The 18,497-nt window shown below is 33.9% G+C and overlaps 1 protein-coding gene across 1 annotated transcript; it reads right to left on the reverse strand.

Moving 5' to 3' along the window:
- Positions 1-1,961: 1,961 nt before the first annotated feature.
- Positions 1,962-18,194, reverse strand: LOC150093483 (uncharacterized). The gene is made up of 2 exons (XM_090413739.1): positions 17,974-18,194; positions 1,962-5,760 (listed from the first exon to the last, which is right to left on the reverse strand). Exon 2 carries the CDS (start codon positions 3,957-3,959, stop codon positions 2,736-2,738), a length of 1,224 nt encoding a protein of 407 aa, XP_090269865.1. The 5' UTR covers positions 3,960-5,760; positions 17,974-18,194; the 3' UTR covers positions 1,962-2,735.
- Between the last annotated feature and the right edge of the window lie 303 nt (positions 18,195-18,497).

Consider the following 18,497-nt stretch of genomic DNA (forward strand, 5'->3'; position numbering starts at 1 on the left):
TATTGCTGTCATACCTTTGGATTTGATTTCGATTTTTGATTGAATTTTAGATTAGATATTATTGTTTGAAGCTTGTGTCAAAAAAGTTTAATTTGTGTTTATAAAATGTATTTTTTGGGGGTCATTCAATTTTCTATATTTTACCAGTTGATTCTGTAGGAAATATTTCCCTCATTTTCATATTCATATTTTTGATGACCATATTGTGGTCATTGCCAATGTCATCTCCAGGAAATTATCTGGTTCTTGTGAGTTTGATGGAGTTTTTAAATTTTGTGCTTACAAGGATAAAATCAAATTGGTTGTGTGTTTTACCATCAGGGGAAGTCCATGTCCATCTTCTGGAGGTTTATGGGGAAACAATGTTAGTGAGTTCATTTTGTGAGGCAAAATTCATCAACTTAAAACCTTTTTCGTATGCCTCCCCACAGCCATACGGTGCAACAAATAGGAGAAAATCTTTATCGATGTCTGTTGAAATATTGGCATTCCAATCGCCCTCTACAATCAAAAGGTCTTTTCTATTTGCTCTGGTGTTTGCGCATTAAGTTTACCATAAAACTCTTCTACTTCAGAATCCTTGTGGCCTGTGGTTGGGGCATAGACCTGTATGATAGTGATATTCAGTGGTTTTCCTCTTAGGCAGACTAAAGCTATTTTGCTATTGATAGGATTAAATTTCATAACAGAATTTCGTGACGTTTTGTGTATCAAAAACCCAACATAGTTTCTGCTGCAATCACATCCAGAGTAAAGAAGCAAATGTCCTTCATCTGTTAGCTCTCCTGTTTTGGGCGACCGAATTTCACAAAGCACCATAACAGTCCATTCGTATCTTTTTAGTTTATGCTGTAGTAGTTTGAGTTGACCTGATTGTAGTGGAGTCGTAATATTCCAGGTTCTGGTCATGAAATAGTTGCAGAGTCTGAATCTTCATCCAGTTTTTTCAGATAGTGGAAGTGCCAGTCACTAACTTCTCATTGCCACCTGTGGAGCTGCTACCAAATAGCAATGCGGACCCTGTTGAATCCGGCGACATGGTATGCTGTGTTAAATGCTTCACCATGAATTCCTAATGGGCAGTAAATTTAGGCAGATGCACCCATCTTCTGTCTTCGCCTGATAGCATTTAGCTGGGCATAGTGGGAGGACCTTCATGCCTTTGATAGCGTTACCAGGAATAATGATACTCCTGCCCAGGGCATTTTCATTTCGTTTCCATAGTACCAATTATATTATTTTATAATGCAGTGATTGTAATATGTTAATAAATGAAATAATGCCCGAAATTTTAATAATTGATCCTAAGACTTGGCAATTAGAGTCAACTCTAAATATTTCCAAAATAAAAAGCAATATGAACTTTTTTTAATGTTCTCTTGAATCTCATCAAATACCTTTTGATGATTTAAGTTATAATAATGGCCAGCACTTCCTCAAATGGTTCTGCTGCACTTCTAGAAATAGGTTGCATTATGTACAAAACCTTGTGGGTATGGTGTCATCTCAAATGAAACTAAACAATAGCAATAGGAGAAAGAAATATTTTCACAAAGATAATGCATCATGAGAAATAAATGAGAAACAAAATTTGAATTTAAAGTGATTAAAAACAGGATTAGAACTTAGTTATATCGCCGTCATAACATAATTATAAATCGGTCTTTAAAACGAACCGATCAGAATACTCGGATATGTTCATTTAGGTGAAGTTTCCCAACGAAGTTGTCAAATTTCGATGAAAAAAAGTCGAGGAGGAAGTACAGGTCTTATTTGGAAGTAGAGAATCGACAGTCTGTGTGATTACCTGAGTTAATTTGTTTTTTTTTAATGGAAATTTATTTATATCCCAGGAGACACATTTTCATATTCGAAACCTATTTATTATAATTTTTATAGAGATTATACATTAAAATGAGCATTTGTTAGAAGCAATTATGTTATTAAAATATTCTCACAACTTTACAAACATAACTGAATTTTATTAAATTTCAGAAAGTGAACCATGTCAGGAGAAATTACTTAGCAAATACAATTTGTAATTCACATTATACACAATAAATTTTCTGCAAACCAGAATACAATTCTCATTTCACATTAAATAAAAAAATATCGTGGAACACATGAAATGGTAGTGAAAATAAAAAAAAAATATGAAAATAATAAAACTAATTAACTAAAATTTTATTCATTCAAAAAGTCACAGAAAAAGTACTCTTTGATGTTTATGACGAAAAAATTTAATACCCGTACATTGAAGTTGCGTACTGCCGTATACTAGCTTCTACTGTTTTCCGACCTTCGTGTTCTTCAGGTCTCACGGTCTTATTCAATGCACAGCACTAAACAATGTCTACAAGAGTTTAATTTTAGTGTGATTAAAAAACCCATCCAGTTCGCACTGTTTTCATAAATTTACGATGAATCTTCCTTCAATCAACGTAAGTATGATATTTTTAAAACTCAACTGTCACTAGGAAAACGAGTGCTACTCATTAAGGTATTAGTTATTTTCGAAAAAATAAAAAACCTATTCACAAGGAATACATTAATTTGAGCATAAAAGGGCGAATTAGATAAATGCAATTATATGATTGTACATATCAAAGACCACTCATTAGCTGAGTTGAATTCTTCAGTGGGTCACCAGATGTTCCTTAAACGAGAATGTTTTCTCCACTTTGGATAATTAAAACGGTTCCCATCAGTATGTATTCTTAGATGTGTTTTCAGACTCAAGCTGTATGAAAACTTATTTCTGCAAATTTGGCATAAAAAAGTTTCTTACCAGTATGAACTCTTAGATGTTTTTTCAGACTCGAAATGTCTGAAAATTTCTTGTTGCAAATTTCACATATAAAAGGTTTCTCACCAGTATGAACTCTTAGATGTCTTTTGAGATTCGAACTGCCTGAAAACATCTTGTTGCAAATTTCGCATAGAAAAGGTTTCTCGCCAGTATGAACTCTTAGATGTCTTTTTAGATTCGAACTGCCTGAAAACATCTTGTTGCAAATTTCGCATAGAAAAGGTTTCTCGCCAGTATGAACTCTTAGATGTCTTTTGAGATTGGAACTGCCTGAAAACCATTTGTTGCAAATTTCGCATAGAAAAGGTTTCTCACCAGTATGCACTCTTAGATGTATTTCCAGATTCGAACTGCGTAAAAACCGCTTGTTGCAAATTTCGCATAGAAAAGGTTTCTCATCAGTATGCACTCTTAGATGTGTTTTCAGACTCGAACTGCCTGAAAACTTCTTGTTGCAAATTTCACATATAAAAGGTTTCTCACCAGTATGAACTCTTAGATGTCTTTGGAGATTCGAACAGCGTGAAAACCTCTTGTTGCAAATTTCGCATAGAGGTTTCTCAGCGGTATGCATTCTTAGATGACTTTTCAGACTCAAACTGCTTGAAAATTTCTTGTTGCAAATTTCGCATATAAAAGGTTTCTCACCAGTATGCACTCTTAGATGACTTTTCAGACTCGAACTGCTTGGAAATTTCTTGTTGCAAATATCGCATAGAAAAGGATTCTCACCAGTATGCACACTTAGATGCCTTTTCAGATTCGAGCTGCCTGAAAACCTCTTGTTGCAAATTTCGCATAGAAAAGGTTTCTCACCAGTATGCACTCTTAGATGTGCTTTCAGATTCGAACCGTCTGAAAACTTCTTGTTGCAAATTTCGCATAGAAAAGGTTTCTCACTACTATGCACTCTTAGATGACTTTTCAGACTCAAACTGTGTGAAAACCTCTTGTTGCAAATTTCGCATCGAAATTGTTTTCGTCCGGTGTGAATTCTTTTGGGTCTTTTCAAGTTAAACCTGTCGAGAAATTTTTCATGATCGATTTCGCATGCATGGTAGCTATCTGTAGTGTGCCATTTCATCATGTTTCTAATGATTTGATTCAGAAAATTGTTTGCCACATATTTTACATGTGAAAAGCTTTTCATCGATTAGATGGTAGCACTTTTGGTGCCTTTTATGGGATTGTATAGCCGAAAACGTAGAGCTACTACAGGACAAGCAAAAGGTTTCTCACCAGTATGCACTCTTAGATGACTTTTCAGACTCGGACTGTCTGAAAACTTTATGTTGTAAATTTAACATAGAAACGGTTTCTCTTTGATGTGAACTCTTTCTTAACGCCTCAGGTGACACAAGGTGAAGAATTCCTTGTAGCAGATATCGGATGTAAACGAGTAACCATCTTAAGTGTACCTGTTGATGTGGTTTTTATTATTGAGAATATTGTTTGCCATGTATTTTACATGAAAAAAAATTTTTTCTTCATTCAACGAATGAAGATTGTCATACCTTTTAAGGGACTGTAAGAGTTGAAAACAGAGCTATGCATACGTTTTTTCTTCAGTGTGAAATCTGGATCCTTGTCAAGGCTTTGTCTCTGGACGTTTGAGTGTGGATGATTTCCTACATCCACACTCAAACGGCTTCTCTTTCCCGTGAACCACCGATGTGAAACAAGAGCTTTACTTCACCATAAAAGGCTCTGTCACATATTTCATAGGTGACAGGTTTCTCTTGCAAATGGACATTAATTGGCGTTTTACTTTCTGAGAGAACAAATGTCTTGTGGCATATTTGGGATTGGAAAGGCCTCTCATTCATTTGAAGAACGAGATGGGTTTTAAGAAATGCTGTTGAGGAAAACGATTTGTTGCTCACATCATAGGAAGCATGCCTTTCTCTACTAGGAATTTTGCAATTGATTTGTGGTCAGCTGTATTTGTGTTCTGTATGCCTGGTAATTTAATCAGGTAAAGTTTGTATAATTCACAATTTCTCAAATTCAACTCAAAAGAACTAAAGTAGGAAAACGTATTTTTTCACATTCGGAAAAATGAAAACTTTTCCCAGTATGAGCCAGTTTTATGTCTTTGAAGACTAAGCAATGTTATCCTGAATTTATTGCAATTGAAACGGTGTTCTGATGCAAGAAACACATTTTTGTGTATCTTCAAATAATATAAATTCGAAAACCGCCTGTTGTAGATTTCACGTCAACAGATTTTCATTGCAGTTCACTGTAGCCTTGTGCCTCTTCAGGTGTGTAGACAAGTAAAAAGTCTTGCTGTAATTTTCACAAGAAAATAGCTTCTAGACTGAGGATGTTTTCAGATGCTCTCAAAGATTTGCTGAATCAAATAAATTCTTCTGACTTGTCGAACAGAAGGAATGTTTTTCCTTCTTCCACGTTCATTTTCTGGTGCCTTTTTAGGTTGTCACGATGATGAAAGTTTTTCTGACATTTTTAGCATGATTGTTTACCTCTGCAATCTGTTATTGTTTGATTGATCTGAATCGTCTCGTGTTTTAAGCTGACGTGTTTTTGTGGCTTACTTTACACAGATTTTTTTAATCCGATTGATTGTGCATGTTCTGTCGGTTTAGATTATTCTGATATAAAAACTGCACCTTGGATGACGTACAAACGAAACACTTTTCCCGATTTTCATCTGTTAAAATATTTCAATAGGAAATTTGATTGAGCCATCTTCGCTGCTGCAGGAGAATTACTCATTGATTTTTTAATTTGTGTCATTCAATTCCATTCTGATGGATTTCCATTATGCCACTAGAAGTGCAATCTACTTGGAATTATTTGATTTTTATTTCAGAAATCCAGCATGAAATTTTTCTACAACTTAATAGTCTTCATACATTGCTGCTTATCAGCTTGGTTTTAATGGATTAGTAGGCAAAATGTCTCATGGCAGTAACACTATTTTCAATCTGTAAAGAAAAATGATGTAATTAATGCTAAATTAAAATTCCATTTAGTAAATTAAACATTCTCAAAATATCTAATATTTAATCGCAATTAAGATATGAATTTTCTTCTAGAAATTTAATATTTGTAATGAATAGTTGAAACAAAAATAACGGTAAAACTTTCATTGGAAAATAACAGAGTATTATCGCTCTTAAAATGATTATTTTAACAAACCAGATTTTGTTTGCCAAACCCATCATGACAAAAAAATTAACTAAGCAAAGAGCCATGTGGCCATATTATATTCTGAAGTTGAACATGTCCTCAGGAATAACTCTGATGATGAATTTATATATGAACATATTCCTTGCACACATGGAAACTGTAAAATAACGGTCAAAGTTTAAAAATGGCTTTTCAATCCAGGAGTAAATTTCTTAAAAAATACCACTTTATTCAGTTGGTTGTGTGCCAGTTATTACTAGACAAGCAATTGTGATTTACAGTTTTAGGTAGCATAAACAGCCATTCTTCTGTTGATATTATTCTCTGTTCTCATTTCTTTGGATTTCCTTCTCTGCATCATTCTAAGGGATAATCCCTGTGGAAATGCAGAGATTCCTCCAGATCACCCTATTTCTGGCTTTCCTCTTCCGATTAATGTTAACACTTTCTCTAAGGTGTATTTCAGCTGTCCTCTTCTTCTTTTCTCAGGATTCTCTCTTTCCATCCCATCTATAATCCATTCATTGTCTCTTCATGTGTGCCAGATGATTGTCTTCAATACTCGTCTCTTATTTCTTGCAAAATTTATTTGTTAGTTTTCTTTTCTCCATTCACTAATTTTACTTGTATTAAATGGATTTTTTTCTTTAATACCTATTTTGCCATACTAATTCCTCTTCTTCGTATTTGCAGCGTGCATCTTCCTTGGATAATTCCTCGAAGATATGAGTGGTTTTACTTGGTCATTATTTTTACCTCTAATGACAATTATTTTATATTCCTTTTTATTTTTTGACACTTTAACCATTATTTTAGTTTTTGGATTATTTTAGAGTTAATTGGCGGTGGACGTTGATTAATCAACATCCACCACCCCTACCAAATTCGAGTGCTGGAAGCTCCACAACACAAAAATTAGGTCACGACTCTGAACAATAAGCGATAACACCAGGGTCTCAAAGGCTGATAATTCAAGCCGACATGACATAGCACTACACTTATCCCAAAATGTTCTGATGACGAAAACACGATCAAAATGGCTCACACCTGGTTAACACTCTCCCCCTCTCCTGGTTTTCCATTAAAATCCTTCCCCAAGAAAATCGCCCTTAAATATAATAACATATATATATATATGTGTATACATACTTTTAATAAAAATACCTGGGTTTTCTAATTAATTTTCCCACCATGCCTCAATCCCCCCCCACCTTTCCTAACATCCCCCTTTTTAACAGCCTTACACCAGAAGTATGGAGAACGAAGACATCCTAACATCCAAACAAGGTATGTGCAAAATTCCTTCCTCTATTAGTGTGCACATATTTACCTTTAAAATACACTTATAATGCCCTAAGGATTCTTGAGTGAAAAGCCAATGTTCTCAAAATAACGGACACTCCTAAACAAGAACAGGCTAAAATAGCCATAAAAATAATAATTACTATTTATTTAATCTTGCTCTACTACGATGTATGAAAATATGCATGTCACGTTCTTATGCTCACATACTGAGATTTACTGCTACTGGTCGAAAATAACTCTTTCTGCTTTTATGAACAAGACATTAAAATGCATTACATTCTTATTTCAAAGTTAATTTTAAAATATCACAAAACTGTATTCAGTAGTATTTCAAATGAACTTCTAGTTGTAAAACGAAACAAATTGTTATTATTGTAATTTCTAGAGTGCTCATTTCGATAACACCATTTCTATACCATTGTAAAATAACCCTTTGAGTGAAAGCAACAGAATGTATAAGAAGAAATTAACTGAGACATACACATTCCATATGCAATTTATTAAAATTTCGTTTGTTTTGAAGTATTCTAACCCCCTCCCCCCTGTTTTATCGCGCTGCCATGACCACTCATAGTAAATGTATTATAAATATCTACATTCCTCCAATTTCACATTATATACTTTTCACAGACAGTATGTTCACTTCACATTTGATATGATCAAAGATTTTCGTATTATTATCTATAAAGCGAAGTCATCAAAGTGCATCCTTCAGGCAATCTACTAAATTTGATTTTTAATAAAAATGAAAATAACATAATCTGGAAATTCGACAGCCCATTTTTTTTTCAAAACACAATACTTTAAATAATTATCATGAATTACGTTCTTCAAGAACAAATAAAATGTACAGTTGACTACACAAAATTAGCACATAAAATTAAAAATGACATTCGTTTTCAAAAGGTAATGCAATATTCAAGTGAATAAAGTATGCAAGGATCTCTTATTTTGTCCTAACATTAAAAATTGTGCAATAAAAGGAAAAAACAAAAATAATTCCTGTATTTTTTGTCTATTCCATATAAATAAAAGTTCAGTTAACCAGTATGGACCAAGAAATTGCGTTTCTTGTTATTGGCAGATGAGACGCAGCAATAATCGAGAATTCTCTTCAGCTTTAAGGTTTATCACAAGTTTAAATGAATGTGATGTCCACACTGCACTTCTTATACCTGCTCTTTCAACAGAGAAAGCATCATATCAAGATTTTGCTCGACGTATATAAATAGATGTTCTGACCTGTTGGGAGGTTAACATATATATTTTTCCAAGTACACACCTTTTCATAAAAACAAAAAAAATTTTTTTTTTTAAAAAATACAAGTAGTTCTCACTTAATGAATTCCTGCTTAAAGAATTTTTATCTTTACGCACTTTTTTGATTGGAATTTTTATTTTAAATTGTGTGGTGAAGGAAATTAGGAACATGTACAGGGAAATATGCATTATATAATGACGTACCTCTCTAAATCCTACCCACACCTCATCATGGCAGAGAGATGAACATGTGATTGGACTAGCAAACCGTCATTGGACGTAAAACAATGTTGTTCAGGAAACCAAGGCAAATATGAATCTGATGGGAAAATTGAATATCGATCGGAAACAGAAAAATATATGATGCACAGTAATAAAACTAGCAAAATGGAATGTAAGAGCAATTAATGGAAAAGAGGATTTGGTTATGTCAAGAAATAACCAAAAGAAACATGAAAATATGCAGCATAACAGAAACAAACAAAAAGGAAACTGAATAATGAACATACAAGGCATATACAGCGGGGTAAAAAAACAAAACAAAATAGAGTTGAAGTTGGAGTAGGAATAGCAATATGTAAAGAGTTAATATTAACTCTTAATATAAGAATAAAAACAGATAGAGGTAAAATGAATATAATTACAGTATATGCTCCAGAAGAACGAAGAAAAGAAAAAAAACAGGAACTTTTTATGAGGATCTACAAAAAACAGTACAAGAAATAAAACCAAATGAAAAATTAATTATATTGAGTGACAAATGCAATAGGAAATCTATACCAATAAATGGAATTATGCAAAGATTTAATGAAGAAACAATAATCCAACAACACTGATACAATTCTGTACAAATAAAAGTTAAAAATAAAGAATACATTTTATTAGCAAAAAAAACAGCATAACATAACATTTGGAAACACGAGAGGACAGGAATTAATAATAGATTGTATTATATGCAATAAAGTAATACACCCATCAGAAATAGAAGACGTTAGGTGTTAACATCAGCAGAAATTGAAGTGACCCACCCTGTTAATATCTAAAGTAAGACTTTACAAGAAATAGGTGAAAATGAAATTTAAAGAAAATCAGCACATTGGCGAAATAAAATTTAAAGTGGAATTATTAAAAGAAGAAAGCATAAAAAACATTATTATTATTATTCATGACACCTCCAAGGAGTCCTAAGACTCATCGCGAGAGGACACCTACTGTACAACTCTCCCTCTCCACTACTACACAGAACCTCTACTACCAATCACCTACATCAAAGCCATCTACTGCATACAACCACTATCACCACAGCTAGTATTTTTTTGTCTGTATATTCAGTGTTCTGAAGGGCCAATTTGTCTGTATGTGGGATGAAAAACCCTGCTACCTCCGTATGAGATCGGCTAACTCACCTTCGACTGAAAAAGTCCATATAAAGATTCCTCCCGTCATGACGAGAATCGAACTTAGGCCTTTTCTAATCGAAGGGTGCAACATACTGTCATTCTTCCAATTGTGCTATGGAGGTGCTAATTATACTACAATAGATTAAAAGAAAAGTTCCAAGATAACTAAGTAAGCAGTGAACAACATGTAGAAGATAATCAAAAGATTTTTAAAACAAACTTAGCATCAAATTAGCAGTAAAAAAAAATAATAACAAAAAAAAATTAAGAATATGGTCTTCATGGTTTAATGAAGAAATAAAAATATTAATGAAAGAAAAATATCTACAAATGAAAACAACAGATAATTGGAACTAATATAAGGAAATAAGAACTAAAGTTAAAAGAAAATAGAAAGTAAAAATCAATTTTGGAAATCATATACAAAAGAATTTGAATACGATTTTTATGGTATACAGAAACAAATGAGGAGATTTATTAATACACAAAAGAAAGAAGAAGCAGAATATATACCAATATTAAAAGTATAAATAGAAGAATTAGAAAATTATTTTAGGGGGGGCTTCAGGGTTAAAGCTGTATAACTGGGGAGACTTCGAACAAATAACGATGGGTTCGCAATTTGGGATTTAGACAACCAAATTGTATTCTTATTGGCTTAAACCATAATACAAAATGATCGTACATCATGACAATGCACAATGTGAAAAATTTCATGCCGGCTTGGGCGTCGCCTGGTTAAACAAGGCTCCCGTTGTTTTTGATAGGAAACCATGGCGAACAGCGAAAAGACAGCTACTGGAACAAATCTGAAAACACACACCCCAACTCAACGTCACCAGGGTTAAAGATCAGTACTATCAACATAAGAAGCCTGAATGGCAAAGAAATGGAGCTAGCTGAGGAATTAGATAAGTACCAGATCAACATAGTAGGGGTGACTGAAACTAAAAAGACAAAAACTGGTGAGATCTTTCTGAGCAATAAATACAAAATGTTATATTCAGGCAATGACAATCAAGGAAAAGAAGGAATAACCATAGTATTCAACACTAAATACGAGGCTAATCTTCTTGAATGACAGGCAGTCTCAAGTAGAGTGATGTGGGCAAATATCAGAATGGGGAACTGGACAATGAGACTTATTTGTGCCTATGGTTAGACAGAAGTTTCTACTAATATAGAAGTGGAGGAATTTTTTGAGGCTTTAGAGAAAGCAACTGACACAATGAAAAGGAAAAGTTGGTCCTTGTTGGGGATCTAAATAGCAGAGTAGGAAATGATTGTCAGACATACAAAAATATTTTGGGAAAATTTGCAGAAAAGAGCAAAGCTAATAATAATGGCAAATACCTGCTGGAGTTTTACTCAGGATATGAACTTGTTATTACTAACACCATGTTCTAACATAAAAATGTACACAAATTCACATGGAGAGAAGAGGCAAGGAATAAGAAAAGTCTCATTGACAATGTTATTATTGATAGTGATGTATTCTCCCTTGTGCAGGCCACCAGAGCATACAGAGGATTTGAAATTGGAAGTGATCACTATTTAGTCTTCAGCAGGATAAAATTGAATTTCATATTGAAAAGAATAATATGTAAGAAAGTTTTGAAAATTAATAAAAGTTGAGCAGCTCTCAGATGTGAACTATACACTAAAATACACAAAGATTAATGAACAAAAAATAAGACTTTGAGAACAAGAACCAATCCTTGGAGATTCAGTGGCAAGCATTGAAGAAAACCCTGACTGATTCAGCCAGAGAGGCATGTGGTGAGGTTGTGTGCAAGGATAGAAAAATCAGAACTCCATGGTGGACATAGGAAGTTAAACAGGCAGTGAAGGAAAAGAAGGAAGCATATCAAAAGTTCCTGGCAAATAAGTCAGTGCTCTTAGAGAATATAGAGATAAATGTAAGAAAGCTAAACACTGTGTAAAACTACCTAAACAAACATCATGGGAGGACTTTGGCAAGAACATAGAAAATAAATATCAAGAAGGTGGCAAAATAATCTCGAGGTTGTTGAAGCTTAGAAATGGAGAAAAGAGTGCTGTAAAAGGAGTTAGAGATGATAAAGGTGACTTGAAAATGGGAGAAAAAGATATCCTTGAAGTATAGAGTAATTACTTCGAAATATTGCTAAATGAAACAAGCAGTGATAGCACAGTGGTAAAAAGCACACAACAATTATACAGTCAAGACTATATATCCATACTTGAAATAGAAAAAGCCATCAAAGGCTTGAAATGTGGAAAGGCAGCAGGAGTAGATAATATTCGACCAGAAATGCTGAAGTATGGTGGTATAAAGTCTTACAGCAGCTGCAGTGAATAGTTCAGAAGGCCCGGACAGAGGGAGAAATTCCCGATGATCGGAGTAGAGCTCTCATAGTACCCATGTATAAAAAAGGGAAATAAAACTGAATGTGAGAATTACAGAGGTATTTCCTCTACTGAGTGTTCCAGGTAAGATTTATGCAAGTATACTTGAGAAATGGTTGAGAAGAATTGTGGAAGAAACGCTTGGTGAAGAACAAGCTGGATTCAGACTAAATAGAGTTGAAAGTTTATTGAAATATTGATATTGAGATAGGAGTGATGTTAACTTGGTCCACCTTTGCTACGAGTTGCTCGGTGTTGTACTACCTTACCCCAGTCCTGAAGATATTTTCAGGCACAGACTTTGTTTGCTTACACTTGGATAAAGGATTAAACTAAATTTATTATAGTCTAACCAAGTGAAAGATAAACTTTCAACATCTTTCTCTAAATCCAGAGTAATTTAATAAAATGGTGGCACACCTTTTCGCAACTCCTATAGGTAAAGATGACCTCGTCATTGCTTCTGCCTGGTATCTCCACTTCTGGGCCTGGCTCCCACTGAAGAGACCTCAATAAAGGTCGAAACTAGTCTGGGTAGTGGCCCTTCCCTTAATGCATAACATTATACATGTCTGCAAGGAGATGTGTTCTGTATTATGGGAGATACTGAGATAGGAGTGATGTTAGCTTGGTATACCTTTGCTACGAGTTCCCCGGTGTTGTACTACCTTACCTCAGTCTTGAAGATATTCTCAGGCCCAAAGTTTGTTTGCTCACACTTGGATAAAGATTAAACTAAATTTATTATAGACCAAATAGAGGCTATCAGGATCAGATCTTCACTCTATTACAAACAGTCGAGAGATCATGGGAATATAACAAAGATCTGTGTTTAAGTTTTGTCGATCTGGAAAAGGCATATGACAAGGTGCCAAGAGAGAAGCTATTCAATATGCTACAGTCATATGGTGTTGATAGGGCATTATATGAAGCAATACTTAGTCTTTATTTGAGTTGTAAGTCAGCAGTTAGAATTGAAGGAAGTACAGGAAGATGGTTTAATGTTAAACCTGGTGCAAGACAAGGATGTACATTAGCCCCTCTGTTATTCATTATCTATATGGATCACATCATGAAGGAAAGTGGTGTTAAACATGATATTAAAATTGAAGATGTTAATGTCAGCTCTTTGCTTTATGTGGATGATGTTATACTTCTAAATAAATCTGCAAGATTTCCTGACTAAATTGAATAACTGTTGTAATAGATATGGTATGAAGGTCATCATTAAAAGGACAAAGACAATGAAAATAGGTAGCAGCATTGAAAATATCAACTGCATTTTGAATGGAAAACCTATAGAACAAGTAAAACATTTCAGCTAATTAGGCACGGGTTTTACTGAAGATTGTAAATTAAATATGGAGATAGACAACAGAATCAAAAAAGCTGGTATGGTAGGAAATCAATTGAAAAAATTCACATGGAATAAGAGAGAAATTAGTCGGAACACTAAATTAGCTGCATACAAGACAGTGTTCAAACCAGTTTTAACTTATGGATCTGAGAGCTGGGTCAGAAGTAAAACACTTGACCAAAGACTAGAGACTGCAGACATGAGAGTCCTGAGAAAGATTAGAGGCATGAATAGATGGCATCAATGTCAATATCATATTATAAACGAGGATATTAGGAAAGAACTTGAACTGTCAGCATCTAGGAATGCATTAGCAGAGCTAATCTCAGGTGGTATGGTCACTTAAACAGAATGGGCGAAGATAGATTAGCAAAACAAGTGTTCTCTGCAAGGTTGGCAGCAAAACGACCCAGAGGAAGACTAAGATATAGGTGGATTGATACGGTACAAAGAGACTTAGACGATAGAAATATAAGATCTGATAATGTAACAGACTGATTTGGAGGAAAATTGTAGATAGGAAGTTAGTAATGATGTAAATTTTTCGCGTAGTACATACACCCCTTGAGGGTACACTGACAGGAATTTGATGATGAAAATTATTTTAAAAATCTTAATAAATAAAAAGTTGAAATAAAATTAGAACTAGGTAAACAAACAAACCACGAAGAAGAAATAAATACAACAGAGATAAAAATTGAAAAAACATTATAATAAAAGAAAAAATTATAATAAATTTAGTTTAATCCTTAATCCTTTTTAATAATGAAAAAACATTAAATTGAAAATGCAATTAAAAAACTGAAGAGTAGGAAATCGCCAGGTGTGGATAATATCAATAATTAATTATTAAAAATGATAAAGAAATTATAACTCAGAGTTTAGATATACAATCAAATGATAAAAACAAAAGAGATTCCTGTAGAATAATAATAAAAAAAAAGTATAATACCAATATTTAAGAAAGGAGATTAAAAAAAAAAATTAAAAAAAAGAAAATTATCTTCTTCTCTTCTGCTCCTGGTGTGATGAATTCCTCAGAGACTAATCTTTCCCAATTTTATCTGTCTGCTGTCTTTTTATTAAATTCTATTACGGAGTTGAAGTGGGTGCTTTCTTCGATGTTGTCAATCCATTTTGTTCTTGGTCTTTCCTCTGCTGGACTTCCTTCTACCATTTAATATGTTTGGTAGTCTTTCTGGGTTCATTTTTGAAGCATGTGCAAACCATCTTAATTTGTCTTTTTAGTACACTAATTATTGTTTATTTAAAGTTAAGTTAGTCTCTGAATTTTTCATTTGTTTGTCATTCTGTGCAGTTCTATTGATTTTTCTTAGGCATTTCATTTCAAAAGTTCAAAAGCATTGAGTTTATCCATTTCTTTTTTTTTATTTTTTTTTTATTAAGATCCAGCATTCTGAGCCATTGAGTACTTGGGGAATTATCATTGTATTATATATCTTTGAGTTCTTTGCTTAATCTTTTATTGTTTCATATTTTTTTACAGTCTGCCCACTGTTATGCATTCATTACTGATTCATTGTTTTATGGTTTCAAAATAGTCTAGATCTTCAGTGATCATTCATCCTAGGTAATGGAACTGCTTTACTTGTTATATAGTATTGTTTCCTATTTTCATTTGGATTGCTTCCCTTCTCCTCCCTATTTCCATTAGTTCTGTTTTACTAAAATTGATTTTCATATCATATTTGTTGTTTAATGTAGTATGGCCATGATATTTCCTAAGTTTTCTTGGCTGTCTGTAGTCATAACTATATCATCAGCATGAGTTTACTTGTTTATTGAATCAAAAGCTTGTTTGAAGTAGATAAAAGTACAGTAGAGTTTCTTTTATTTTTGTCTCTCATAAGATCTGCTAATATGTTTAATGTGAAAATTGCATTTAATGTGCTTCTCCTATTTCTAAATCCCATTTACTCCACTTCCATCTGTTCTTCATAGGAGTGTTTAACTCTGTTTTGAAGAATCCTGATGAATATTTTATAGCAGCGGCTTAAAAAGGTGATAAGTCTATAGTTATTGCAGAAACTGACACCTTTTTTGTGGATAGGTGTGAATTGGCCTGTTCCCTATTCTGTTGGTAAATCTTTACTATTTTGCTGAACAGCTTCCTTAGATAATTTATTATGCTTCTCCCCTTTTTCTAGAAGTAATTTTTGAATGTTGTCTATGCCTGGAACTTTTTCATTTTTCATTTGTTTGATTACTCTATGTATTTCGTCACTTAGAATGTCTTTTGTGTCGCACGTTTCTTCAGGGTTCAAGGTATCTTGATCTGCAAATGTTTCTTTAAAATGATTACTCCATATTTCGTTTATTGCTTCACTGCTACTTGTTGTGGTCCATCTGGTTGCAATATTGAAACTGGTTTGGGTGAGCATGTTCTGGTTATCTCTTTAACTATTTCATAAATGATCTTGGGTCATGTTTCACACATTCCTGCTCTTTCCTCTAAATATGTGATGATTTTTGCTAATCTGCAGTTTTTGTTGATTTCTTTTTTCAAATTTTTGTATAATATTCTATTTTCTTCATTATCTTCTTTTGAGAGGTTAGTTTTGGATAATCTTTTTCTCTCCCATAAATCCAAAATCTCAGGTGTAAGCCGATCTTTATTTACTCTTGTCTGGTAGCCCATGTGTTTTGTTTCTCTTTCTTTAATAATTTCTTTACTTTTTTCCCAAGAGTCTGGGGCTGTATCTAAAGCAAGATTATTTAATTTTTCTTTCAATTATCTCTGATAGTTAGATCTGGTCAAGATATCATTGCGTTTTGAGATATGTACCTTCTTTTGTGTTTGGTGGTTTATTCTCTTTCTTTTGAGACTGATTTTTAGTTTGGCTGATAGAAGTTCATGGTCTGTATCCATGTCAATCTTTTTTAATGTTTTGACATTTTGGAAGGAATGTTTCCATTTCTTATTAACGATAATATAGTCTATACAGTTTCTGATTTCATTGTTTGGCGATGTCCAAATGTATTTGTGTTGTGGCCTATGGTTGAATAAGGTATTTGTGATTATCAGTTAATCTATTTTGCAAAAATTAATCACATCCACACCTCTTTCATTCATCTCTCCATGACCAAATTTCCCCATTACTTCTACTTTATCTTCAGAGTACTGAACAATCTTTGCATTAAAATCTCCCATAATAATCAGGATATCTCTTTTACTTTTTTGCCTTATTTCTCCTTGCAGTTGTTCAAGAAATAGGCTATATTCTGCTTCTTCGTGTGATTGGTCTGGGGCATAAACCTCCATTATTTTTATGAATATTCCTTCTTCGTGTTGATCTTACTTAGATGATTGTAGAGGAAATTGATCTTACCTCAACTGTTGAGATTAGGAACCAGTTTTTAATGATTAGTGCTACACCTTCCACACACTAGTGTCATCCATCTCGAGGACTTAACTATCCCGAAAACTGGCTAACCATCTTTCTTTCCTGAGTAAAATAAGGTTGCAATTTTTATGTTGATTTTTCCCTTGCCTGTCCAGTGGGTCTCTGCAACTCCCACTATTACCCATTTGAACAGTTCTAGTTCACTCTCTATCGGTTTTAATTTAACAGGTTTGTAAATGTTCTGATGTTGATGGTTGAAATATTACAAGTGAGCTATGTAGAATGCAAACATTACATGTTTGCATTCTACATAGCTCACTTCTTGCCTACCCTACGTGGGTTTGGCAGGTTGCCTTTGCCCATACGGAGTACCATTCCTTCTACTTCTATTTGCTGGCCAATTCTTCTTTTAAGATTTCAGGCAATTAATGCAGCCGTCTTGCCATTCCTCTGCTGCATATCTGTTGGTCTGTGGGACCAAAAGATATGCAGAAAATTATAGAGGAATAAATTTATTAAATACTTTGTTAAAAGTACTAACAAGAATTCTAAATAAAATAAAAAAGGATTTGTTATTTGTGTTATAGCTGTTTTCTTTATATCCTACGTAACTTCAGTTCCTCTGGTAAAGGAATGTTCGTTTTTAAATCGGCGGGCGCAATTATTCCACTAGCGAGAAGCTATCCTCCTCTACCCATCGGTGCGTCATTGTGACGTCTGCCTGATGTAACATCCGGTTCATGCCCTTCCGGTGACGTCTGCCTGATGTAACATCCGGTTCATGCCCTTCCGGTGACGTCACTTCCGTTCGCGAACGAGGACGAGGCGCCTGCTAACGCATCACGACGTGCACAGCGGTCGCCTATACACTTCCATGTTAAAAAATGGACAGTTGGAAAGGAAAGAGTCCCTGTTTACAATTAGTTTACTCACCTTATAAAGTCTTGTTTTCGCATAGTTTGTAGCGTATCGCCATTTTCTAAGAATAGCACACCCATGTACATAACCCCAAAGGTTATGGCAGTTCTCCGGTTGGTAGATCTTTTTCATTTACTACTTGGATACTATAAAGGGCACCCAATTATCAGTTACATCACCTTCTATTTGATAAGGTACATAACAGACTAAAATTTACTTACTAATTCTCAGTTAAGCACGTTAAGAATAAGTAAACTGGGAGACTACTTACTAATACTTCTCCACCTAGCTTTCAGATTGAGCACTTCGCTACAATACTTAACAAATTACATCGACTTGTTTATTCCACTGCTATGCGCGACACCTGTCGCAGTTAAATCAATCAGATGAAGAACAGTAATATAATATAAATTATATAACTTGTTTAAGTTAAGGGATATTACATCCCATATAGTTTCTTAGCCGAATAAGAAACTCAAAGAGTTTCATGCCGAATATAGTAGAAACTATATAAAGTTCGGCGATTCCAAGCGTAAGCA

Source organism: Typopeltis vanoorti, chromosome 24 (genome assembly GCF_054136105.1).
Source record: "Typopeltis vanoorti isolate ZY-2024b chromosome 24, IOZ_Tvanoo_1.0, whole genome shotgun sequence".
Lineage (NCBI taxonomy): Eukaryota > Metazoa > Arthropoda > Arachnida > Uropygi > Thelyphonidae > Typopeltis > Typopeltis vanoorti.

Excerpts from the sequence above, each read along its gene's own strand:
- LOC150093483 (XM_090413739.1), bottom strand. The coding sequence starts at position 3,959 with ATGAAAAGCTTTTCACATGTAAAATATGTGGCAAACAATTTTCTGAAT.